This window comes from Protopterus annectens, chromosome 8.part0 (assembly GCF_019279795.1).
Source record: "Protopterus annectens isolate FY-2018-M chromosome 8.part0, PAN1.0, whole genome shotgun sequence".
Lineage (NCBI taxonomy): Eukaryota > Metazoa > Chordata > Ceratodontiformes > Protopteridae > Protopterus > Protopterus annectens.
The window spans coordinates 159,683,676-159,696,032 of NC_056741.1; the positions used below are offsets into that span (position 1 = coordinate 159,683,676).

Genomic DNA, 12,357 nt, shown 5'->3' on the forward strand with positions numbered 1-12,357 from the left:
TAAGGTCCGACCATAAAGCGGTCACATTCAAAGTCATTATCTCTGCCAACCCCCCCAGCTAGGATCAGACATAAAAACTTCTCTAAAGCTGATTACAGCCTCCTAATGGATGGTATAAACAGCTTCACAGCCCCCTCCCCCCGTAGGAACTGGCAACAATATCCAAAACTACACCAAAGAACTATATGAGCATTTATATAGGTGCATGGAATCAGGAATACCTGACAGGACTAAATCACCCTCCGTAAGGAAGAGTAAACTTGTCTGGTGGACATATGGAATAAATAAACTATAACAAAAGGAAAAAATTGCTGTCCAACACCAAGAAGGAGCAGGTGCCCAATTTGAGGCAATGTCTCCTTAGCCTGAACAAGCAAATAAGAGCACTAGTGAAATCCTCCAAAGCAAACTTCGAGTCCAAATTGGCCACATCTGCTAGAAGCAATCATAGGGCCTTCTTCACATATGTCCGCAACCTCAAAGGAAGCACCCAGATCTGTTCAGAACTGGTAGATATAGCAAACCTGCTGGCTGATAGATTCAGCCAAAATTTCACCCCTCTGTCACCCCCATGAGTAAATCAGGATATCCCCAGTACCTGCCCCCTTCCCCTTATATCTAGGGAACAGGTCATCACTGTTATCTCAAAGGCAAAAAAATACAGCCTCCATGGAACCCGATAACATCCCAGGCTGCTTCCTACGTGAACTCAGGCAGGAACTTGCAGCACCATTAGGGACCCTACTCAACCAAAGCCTGAGTACCAGCTTCATCCCAGCTGAGTGGAGGACAGCCACTGTCTTCCCTTTGCACAAATGTGGAGCATCCACCGATCTGGGAAATTATAGACCCATCAGCCTAACTATCCTGATCTGCAAGGCCATGGAACAAGTTATCATGGACCTGATTAACTAGGACATGGGCAACTTCCAAACACTCAATCCCACACAGTTTGGCTTTGTCAAGGGGAAGTCATATCTGTTAAATATGGTTGACTTCTTTAAGACAGTCACCAAAGCCATGGACGAGGGGAAGATGGTGCACACCACCTACCTTGACCTGGCCAAAGCCTTTGACATTATTCCCCACTCGGGCATAATAGTTAAACTTTCTCAACTAGGCATCAATCCATATGTTACTAGATGGGTAGCAAACTGGCTCACTGATTTAACCCACCTAGTCAAAATAAGGGAAGCCAACTCAAACAGTAGACACGTAACAAGTGGTGTACCCCATGTTTTGGTCTTGGGGCCTCTGTTATTTGGGATGTACTTTTCTGAGGTGCAGGCCAAAACCAGTGGGTTATGGCTGACCAGGTTTGCAGATGACTGCAAGCTGGATGCTGTCATCAATTCCCCTAGTGATGTGGACATCCTCCAAGAGGGTCTCACCCAGACAAATGACTGGTGCCAGAAACATAGCCTCAAGCTGAATACCAAAAAATGCATCATCATCCCCTTTGGGGAGAGTGACATCCTGACAAATTATCACATAAATAACAATACCCTAAGTATGCAATCAGTCATGAGGGATTTGGGCACCCAGGTTGATAGCAACTTGACTTTTGACCACCATGTTGCTTCTGTTGTATGGACAGCCTTCTACATAGCCCACCTCATAAATAAGGGTATCTCATCCCGGGACAAGGAGATCATAACATCCCTGTATACTTCCCTTATAAGGCCTATTATTGAGTACAATGCCCTTTCGGCATGTACCTTGCAAAGCACATGCAGCAGCTGGAGAGACCACAGAGGTTCCTCACCAGGAGAATCCAGGGTCTCAAACATCTACCGTACACAGATAGGTTAAAAGCCCTATCCCTCTACTCAGTTTCATACAACCTCCTCAGAGGTGACCTCTGTCTGGCATACAAGGTGATTTTGGACCCCACCTTGATGGAATTGCTGCATATCCGAAAGTCAAGTTCCACTCGAGTAACCCACACATGAGGCTTCAATCTGGTCTGTGACATCAACAGGACTGGTTGGCGGGACAGGTTTGTTTCCCAGAGACTCCCCCATCTGTGGAATAGACTCCCTCTCCATGTCAAGCAGAGTACCTCTTTGCCCCTTTTTAAGCACAACCTGGATAACTGGATGCGAAACAGAAAACACACCCCTGGGATTCCACCCGTGTCCCTGCTGGACAGGGCATCAGGTGCTGACTTGTCTAAACATGGGCTAAACAATTATAAGGGCCTCAGGGCCAATAGACTAGTAATTTCCTATGATCCTATGACCTATGATCCCTTTCTGCATGCTCTGCTTTCCTTCCATCTAATGTTGGTTCTTCCAGTAGTTCATAAAAGCATGCATGAAAGATAAAGCAAAACTCTGTATTTATTCTGTTTTCTAATCAGTGTGCCACTAGCAAATCAATTTTAAATTGATAAAGCACTTTTAAGAATACAACATTTCAGAGAATATAACTTTCATTTCATGTTTGTTAGAGCAGGTGCATTTCTTTTTCAATTTTCTTGTTTCATTCACTTGAGTCTGCTGTGATCTGGAAGAGAAAAGTGGTATCTGCAACTTGTCTTTGTTAGTATGTCTGTTTGTATGTGTGTGTGTGTGTGTGTGTGTGTGTGTGTGTGTGTGTGTGTGTGTGTGTGTGTGTGTATATATATATATATATATATATATATATATATATATATATATATATATATATATATATATATATATATATATATATACACACACACACACACACACACATATATATATATATATATATATATATATATAGATACACACACACACACACACATATATATATATATATATATATATATATATATATATATATAAATAGATAGAGACGTAGATATATATTTAATCTTAGAAAATAAAGGGCAACTCGGCTATGTGTACTCTTTGCCAGTAACCACTCTTAGGCCTTACCGCACTTTTTTGATAGGCCAGTCATGCCAGGGGTAAAGTTGTAAATGTCATTCCTTTTTAAAGGAATGCCAAACAGAACAGTAGGAGCAGTAGGCCTCCTAATGGACAGCAGTGGTCATCATACAAGGACATACTTCTTGAGATGGCATAATGTTCTATATTTTCTTTTCTTTTCTTTTTTTTTTTTTTGCAATTTATTTAAACAGGTCACTCTCCATAGACTGCATTTGCTCATCATTTTTTCTTTGATTCCTCCACTGTTGTTTTAGTAAAAGGAGAATGCTGAGGTATGAAGAAGACCTTTACCAACACTATATAGTGAGTACTGGTTCTAACGAATCTGAATTTCCAGTCTAGTTTTATAGCCACTAGAGGGCACTGTAGCAGAAGTCTTTATTCAGAATAATAAAGCAGAACCTGTACAGCTTTTAATTATGATGAATCAAAGCCCAACCTCAAAATGCATACTCACCCTAGCATTGAGACATGGAGGAGAAGAATAGTGATTTTAGAGGCAATTTATTCACTTTTGAAATCAGGAAATTCAAAAGGTCATGTTCCTGCCTTCAAGTATATCCTGAAGAAGTATCTGTACTGATAACAGTATATGTAGACTTCATTGGTGTTTCTCCTGAAGAGCAGCTTTTCATTGTACATTTAATAACTTGGTTTATGTAAAAATACTTAGTTGTGTGAACTGGTGATGTACTTTTGGTGAGATGTTAAATAAATAATACAAGGAATATAATTTAATAGTGGTACGGTGGTAGCATTGTTACCTCACAACAAGAGGTTCTCCCGTTCGATTCTCGGCATGGCTTGTGAGTGTTATTTTTTGTGAGTGCTTTCTGTGTGGAGTCTATATGTCCTCTCCGCGGTTGGGTAGCGTTCGAAAGACATATGTGCATAAATGGGCATGCCTTAGTTGAAGGTTGGGCGTCGAGCTGGCACCTCAGCGTTTCATAAAAATCTACTGCCAATCATTAGCGGACCAGAGTAACGCTGTGGCAACCCCTTACTGGGAAAAAGCCGAAAAGACAAACAACAACAATCAGGAAGGTGACTCAAAGAACACATGCATGTATGCATGGTTCAAAAATGTGTGCAAGGGGCCTATGTTTGAAAACAATGTAAAGGTAAACTTAATATATCAAAATTGTTTAAAATTGTACTTGTTTAAAAATGTACTACTGGAGCTTTTCTCCTCAGGTCTCCACTGAAAATGGGCCACAAGCCCAGTTGGACAAACCCGGTTAACAAATGTCAATAAATAAATAAAAATAAATAATATTTGACTTTATCCTAAAAGTACCTCACAAAGAGGATCTTTGGCCTTAAACACTTGTCCTATATGGATAGACTCAAAAAACTCCAACTATTATCTGTCTCATACCGCCTACTTAGAGGCGATCTCTGCTTGACATACAAAGCCATGTCTGATCCAGCTCTGTTAGAAATGCTACATCTAAAGAAATCCCATTCCCTCTGCATCACATGCTCCAGTGACCTCAGCCTCATTACCACAATCAATAGAACATGCTGGAGGGACAGGTTCATAACCCAGAGACTGCCCTTGCAATGGAATAGATTTCCCATACATGTCAAACAGAGCACCTCACTGGCCCTCTTTAAGACAAACCTTGATGAGTGGATGGGAAATAGAAAATTCACCCTGGGGATCACTCCAGGGGCTCTACTCGACAGAGTCACTGGGAACTAAGGTCGGGTGGCACAGTCAGGGTAATCTTATGGTCTAGGTTTGTAAAGGCTCCAGAGCCATTAGCCTACTACACACCTATGAACCTATGTTGTATAACCATGGAGTCGGTAAATATAATTGGTGTGGGGGCCAAATCTCCCACATGGGGGTGTTGGAGAAAGAGGCTTGTCTCCTGCAATCTTGTTTTAAAATTTTTATGTTTTAATTTATGTTTTTGGAACTCAAAAACAATTTCGACTTCATGCACTTCTGAATTCCTTCTTTCTGTTTTCTGTCTGTTGTAGATTACTTGTATATATTAAATTTTCTTAACCAAATATAACTTCTGGTATTGTATCTGCCTTTATGCATGTAACATTTGTTCTGTGTTGGGCCTATACCTGTTCATGATGTGCATAATTGTCACTTGCAGAGGTTTGTTATTTGAAGGATGAAATGAGGTATTATTGCAATGTGAATACCTCTCCTTCTGTCAAGAGTGGGCAGTGATGGACACAGCCAAAAGGTGGAAAGTTCAAGTCTGACTTCAGGAAACGCTTTTTTTACAGGGATGGCACTGAGGTGTGGAGTGAGTTCTGAGAACAAGTATTGAGTGCACCTCAACTGGGAGAGTCAAGAGAGCTTAGAACATTAGAACAGTGTGTGTGTGTGTGTGTGTGTGTGTGTGTGTGTGTGTGTGTGTGTTTGTGTGAGAGAGAGAGAGACAAGAAAGCTTAAAATTAACAAAACATGAGAAGGGAGGGGCAACTACAAAGGGGCTAGTTAAAACAGTCACGCTTTTGCAGTTTACTAGTTTTCTTCTTCCCTTATCTTACCCCTCACATGTAGCTGAGGGACATGGATTAGAAAAGAGAATACAGGGAAAATAAAACACATTAACTGAGCTGTCTAAGCAAATAGTTCTGTATAGTTATTATACCAAAGGGCAGCTAACAGAAAGGAGCAAAGTGCTAGATTTAGAAAGAATGCATCCCAGCATGAAAGGTATCTAGCTAAACATGCCTGCATAAATCATTTAACTACATAGAGATTATCCAGGATATTTCTATATACATCAAGACATTGCTGAAGGTGTAATTTAGCTAGAGGAAGTGCTTGTGGATACATGCTATACAAGTTTAACAAATACACATTTGCTTATACCTTTTAAAGAATGAATGATATTACTAAAATAATCATGCAAATGAAGATTTGTAAATTGAATGAAAAATATAATACAACAAATCTATTTGTTCTGAAGGATGAACAAAAGTGATTATGACTTTAAAAAAGAAAGCAGCATAGCAAATTTTATGTATCTGGTGGAATGGTGACACAATCCTGAAGATAGATGTCATGTCAGTGATAGTGGTCAAGCCAACACCTGTTTACAGTGCATGTGCTAAGAGCCCCTACACTCACTAACCATGCATGCAGCCTAGATATTATACGCAACTTTTGGTAATCATTTGAAATGTCAAGACCCACTAGTGCAAGTCCCAAAATGCAGAGATGAAATGACCAAAAGAATAGACTTATACTAAGTCTGAGATGAGATTTCTCAGAATATTCCCTTTTCTCTGAGGTATGGCAATCTTGAGCTGGTATGTATAAGTTTGGGGGGGGGGGTGCCCCCCTGCAAAAGGAAGTTTTAAGGAAAAGAGCAATTTTCGATTTTCCCTGTTCTTCAGATTTTTTTATATTTTTTTGGCTTTTCAGCACTTGAGATTTTGAGTGTCAACATTTCATTAGGGAGCCGAGACCTTCATTTTCTCATTGGTGCCGCACTAGGCGCATGCGAGGCGATCATAATCGATCAACACATGACAGCAATAATGTATGAGCAGCTATTGGAAGGAAGGAAGGAAGGAAGGAAAGTATATCTCGGGGTGGGTAGAGCCTGTATTAAGGCCACCAAAAAAAAAAAAAAAAAAAAAAAAACAGAAATGGACAGAAGACTGCTAATGGAGGTGATACTCAAATCAGGAATGGAGAAGACAAGGGAGAAGTGTTGAGCTTAGAAAATATGAAACACACCCACATGATGTTGGGGGTAGAGAAACGTAACAAGAATTACCACTCTACAACAGTCCTGGTAGCATCATAGTTTTATCAATGTATCTATACTATAATGTAAATGTCATAAAAAGCACCTATAGAACCTTGAAAAGATGGAAACCATCCACACTTATAGCCCCTTTTGGTATGTACCTTTCCAAACACCTGCATCAATTGGAGAACCCACAAAGGTTCCTTACAAGGAAAATTCAAGGTCTTCGACATTTGTCCTATGGAGATCATCGGAAATCACCGTCACTTTATTCTGTTTCATACAGACTACTCAGAGGTGATCTCTGCCTTGCATACAAGGCAATCTCTGGCCCTGCTTTACTGGAAATACTGCATATCTGTAAGTCAAATGGTACACGGGTTACTCACTCTAAAGACCTTAACCTGGTATGTGACATTAGTAAAACCTGCTGGAGGGAGAGATTTGTCTCCCAGAAGCTACCACACCTTTGGAACAGACTCCCCACTTCATGTCAAACACAGTACCTCTTTGGCCCTCTTCAAATGCAGTCTGGATGATTGGAAGGGTGACCATAAATTTACCCCAGGGATTATACCTGTGCCCCTCTTGGACAGGGGTAATAGATGCTCATCATGGAAATAAGGGTAAAAACTTGGTTAGCATTGTAAAGGCCCTAGGGCCATTAACCTAGTAACTTCCTATGATCCTATGATCATATGATCCATTTGTTTATCAAATTTAAGTTCTAGCATATCTGAAAGTCAAAAAAATGGACAGTATGTCATTCATAAGATATGCCTGACTCCACCCTTGCCAGAAGGCTTGAGTGTGGTCCCTATATTGGTGAGGTGAATATGGAATTGCTACCCTCTTAGGAGGCAAACCGCAATGATTAAACAGGAGTTGTTGCTGTATAAGAAGCCAATGACCAGTGAGGTGTCACAGTCCCTGAAATGGTTCCTTGAGCACATTTAAACCAGCCATAACACTGGGGTCAGACAATAATGGGAGTAGGTTTTCTGACAGTACTAAGATGTGACTTGTTGTTAAGGACATTATTGCCCAATGTGACTCGGAGTGATATCTGTAGGAAGTGTAGGTCAATTACCTCTGGGGTTCATTATGAAAAGGTCAAGGATGACTTACTAAGGTGAACAGACACTGCTGAAATATGTGCTAGGAAAATACCTTGTAAGGGAGGCACAATGACGCAGAAGATGGTTTTGCCACCTCGGATTATTCTCTTCTCTACTCCAGTTCCTGGGCTCATTCTCTCCACCATCTGCAAGCTTGTTTCCATGTGGGGTTTTGGTGCGTCCTCAGGTTTCCTCTCACATCCCAAGTACATGCAATTAAGTGAATTGTTTGCACTTAAAGTTTGTTTGCTTGTGTGCAAGCGTGTGCACACGCACATGCGCGTGCGTGTGTCTGTGTGTGTGTGTGTGTGTGTGTGTGTGTGTGTGTGTGTGTGTGTGTGTGTGTGTGTGTCTGCATCCTGCCATGAACTGATAACCTTGACAACATTGTTTTTCTGCTTTATAGATACTGAGTGTTCCGAATGCGATGAATCCTCACAGCCCTGATTACAATATATCAGGAATTAGAAACTGAATGAAATGATGAATGAATAAAGGAAATTGCCAAAGAAAGAAAGAGGTGAAAAAATCTGGGTATCATAGTCAACACCTGACAGAATCAGAAGTGGAAACTCCACATACGTACCTATTATCGTTGTTTTAAACAAGGTTGTGGTGAAGCCTCATCAGGGATATTGTGTTCTCTATTGGAAGTACGACTGAAAGGATGGACAAGTTAGTTGAAAGTACACAAGGGATGATTACCGGACTGTTAATATGGAAAAAGCTAATGCCTCTAGGAATTAGTGCCTCAGGAAAGAAAAATAAGATGGGACCTATGATGTGCAATGGACCATAGGAATGACAAGGGAGATGAAGTGTGACCTCATGGTATAGAACTGATGTATCATATTATTGCCTCCCATGTAGATGGAGTAGAAATTAACAAGTGAGATGGATCACAGATACTGTTTAGATGTCAGACCGAAAGGTAAAGGTTTAAAACTGATGTCAGGGAATATTACTTCAAAAAGGAGGGTAATGGATGGCTGGAATGCAGTATCGCTGGAGACATGGAATGTAGATCTACAGAGTGGTTTAAATGATGACTTACACAACTGGGAAATAGAGTAGGACAGAAGCAGCTACAGAAGGTGAGCTGTTATATCTGGGCAGACTTGATGGCTAGTTTACCATCTCTATATTTGCCTACCTACTGATGATGTGCTGTGCTGAGTATACCATTTTATACACAGAAGACCCCGGTGCAACTTTTTTCATGTCAGCAAGAGGTGCGTGATTTTCTGTGTAGCTTCTGTGAAGGTCCAGAGTTGCAAGAATGAGAAGTCATAGACTAGACAGACTCCTGATGAAGAATTTCAATATTAGACACATACCTGAGTGAAATAACATGGGACTGGGTAGACTGCTAGTGGGATCTATACTATGCATTCTACCCATCATGAACAATTTCATTATTGGATACGTACCTGAGTGGAAATAACATGGGACTGGGTAGACTGCTAGTGGGATCTACACTATACATTCTACCCATCATGAACAATTTCATTATTGGATATGTACCTGAGTGAAATAACATAGGACTGAGTAGACTGCTAGTGCGATCTACACTACGCATTCTACTCATATGCTAGAGGTCACACTGGATTGACATGCTCCTGAGACAAACTGCATTATTGGCTCTATATAGTGGTTGGACATAGTGTAGAACAGGATAGTTTGCTGCAGGAAAATCATGTTATGGGTTATTTCAACTGAATAATGGGCTGTACTTCATAAGTAGAGATATCACAGAACCAGTGTGAATCAAGGTGTGTGTTATATTATGAATTAATCCAGCTTCACAGATATATTATAGGATTTACTTAGTAGACAAAGTTAACACATAAATGGGGAGGTTGCTGAGGGAAAATTACATTTTAGTGTGTACCCCACAAGCAGAGTTAACATATTGCTTACAGACTGCTGGGGTAAATGTTATTTTGGGATATAACCCATGAGTATACAGCAATATAGGACTTGACAAGTTTCTGAAGGGAAGCTGTATCCTTGAATGTTGTGCTCTGCTGGAAGAGATAATGCGTAACTGACCACCATGCAGTGGCAAATGGCATTGTGAGATATGTCGCAGGAGTAGCCTACAACACAGATCTGAAGAGACTGTTAAGAGAAATGAATTATCATTATGTGTTACATAAGGGGGACAGAATGACAGAGACAGAGGAAGACAGTACATGTCACAGGAAGCACAGCACAATGAGCATTGCTATGGCAATAGCTATCTATGTCATACTTTTACTGAGCTTATAGCATGGCAGTTATGACAGTGAGCTAATGTAGGGTAAATGTCTATGAAATGCACATTTAATGCAATGTACTGTATGCCATCCCAAGAATGTGCAGTGAGGGTCATGTCTGCTGGTGCACAAGCATGGAAGACTGCACTGTGGTTTGTGCATGCCAGGGCTGGTCCATGAGATTCAGGGGGCTGTGGGCTTCTTAATCCACCTTGTGGCCCATAGGCAGACTGTGCCACAACTACAGACACCAAATGCTGTTGTATAGGGCTGATACTTTATATCCATCTTGTGTGGTCTCCCCTGGATGCAGGATTGTTGAGACACTAATATATGCTGGCACTGAGCTATGTTGCTCTGTCATGCTGTCTGTTGGTGCGTCTCATGTAATAAACACAACATGTGTCAATGGCTTATGAAGGGACTGAGGGCAGACAGACTCCCAAGTGGTGTGGAATAGAGATTAAAATATTTCTCTACTCCCTGCAATGGCACCACCATGCTGGGGACTTCTATGAGGCGCCCATTAGAAGGTAGGATGCCTGCAACTGCCTTGCCAGGGTGGTGAGTTATTCCATGGGAATCATATCGTCTGGTGAGTAGTGCTGGCATAGTTACAGTGACAGAAAAAAGCACCAATATATCCTTCTTGGTAAATGGAAGGAGGAGGTTTGAGAGTGGGAGCCAGAATTCTATGGTAAGTTCATAAGCTGATGGGTGGGTACTACACTAGCCGTCCTTGTGGGCCATTTTAAACCTAGCCAGTTTCTCTAGAAGGTGAGAATCCAACCCTGTAACTTGTGTTTGTGAGGTAAACACCTTAACCATTATGATAGCCCCCGCCCCAACAAGAAGTAGCTGTTGGTGCTTGCCTGTACCTAGGCAAACATTATTTTTAAACTGTATGTAGTACTTGTGGTTCCTAGACATTTTTATTTTTATTTTTGTCTCTTTTTCTTTTTTCGTTCAGCATGCTGTGAAAGTCAGGAAAACTAGATGACATGCCGTAGGCAGCAAGCAAGAATATCCAGACACTGGGTACATATAAAAAATTGATGTCACAGCTGCATAGCTGTTAGCATTTGCTTCACTGTCCATGTTACCACTGCTGCTAATTATTTTACCCATTGCACAGAGCTTTGTTTTATGTGTCACGTACCTCGTCATTGTAGGCTGAACTGTTGTGCCATCCCTCGTACTACAAGGGAATCTCACCAGTGCCACGGTGATACAGAATGGGCTGATAGTGAGTGTTCCACCACCACCTTGGCTGTGGACCTGATTTGTTGGCCTCTTTCACTTCCATGTCTATGACTCTTCCCCTGGCATTAATACACATTGCTCTGGTCAGTGTGCTATGCCTTGCTCTTACACTGATCATTTCACCACCCTTGCTTGTGCCAGATTCACCTGATATATAAACATGCATGCATATGACAGGCTGACAGATGCTGCTTCACTGTGGTTGTCTTATGTCATGATATGTTATTACCACTAGGTGTCAGTGTTCTATGCCTATTAATTTTGGAATTACATGGCAGTGTATAAATAACATGGTCACTATGGTGCCATGTGAGTCACCATTTGTCTGTCACTTGCTGCTAAGTTCTTGTGGGTGGGTCATAACCTGCTCAGATGTTTTCATCACCTTTTCAGATGTTTTAGTGCCCCTTGTAGATGTGCTGTTTGTAACTCATGGACTGTGTATATGTTCTTCACACGAGGGACTGGTTAAGTGGCATTTAATATCACCCCTTGTCGCATACATACCGCTGTAGTACATATGCATCTGGCCTTTATATTGGTTATGGTTTGCCACTGCATACTTAACAATATTCTTCTCCAGTACTGCACCTACTGTAGCACACATTACTGATAATTGCTTTTGTTTTTGTGTTTCTTTCTTTATTACTGTATTTTTTTATTTGTCCTTTCTTGTTTTGTTTTTCTTCATTTATATTAATGCTTTATGCAGTATAAACTACTGCAGTGGATGTGCTCTGGTAGCAACCACCCCACTGTGCATCTGCTGGATCCAGAGCACTTTCCAAGCCCTGCTGTCTGTAGGGTGACATAGATCACCCAAAAGAGGGTGACCTGGAGTGGTCTTTGGTGCCTTTTAGTGATCTGCCTCTAGTGTGTGTGTGTGTGGGGGGGGTGTAAGCTTCCCATCAGAGGCATCACCAGTGAATCCTAATATGTTACACAATAGGAGGTGGAAGGCTTACTGATGGTCTTGGTGAGTTTGCAGCTGGACTCCAGCATTTCCAGCCTGAAGCGCTCCCACACATGACTAACAGAGTCACACAACTGCCTGGCTCTGACC

General features: G+C 41.3%; 1 protein-coding gene across 1 annotated transcript in view; it reads right to left on the bottom strand.

The window, feature by feature from the left end:
• Positions 1-11,198, bottom strand: part of AICDA (activation induced cytidine deaminase) — a gene marked incomplete at its 3' end in the record, with an annotated part of 62,945 nt that extends 51,747 nt beyond the window's left edge. The window contains exon 1 of the mRNA XM_044079141.1: positions 11,191-11,198. Coding sequence (XP_043935076.1) covers positions 11,191-11,198 — 8 coding nt within the window. The remainder of the gene's footprint in view (positions 1-11,190) is intronic.
• Between the last annotated feature and the right edge of the window lie 1,159 nt (positions 11,199-12,357).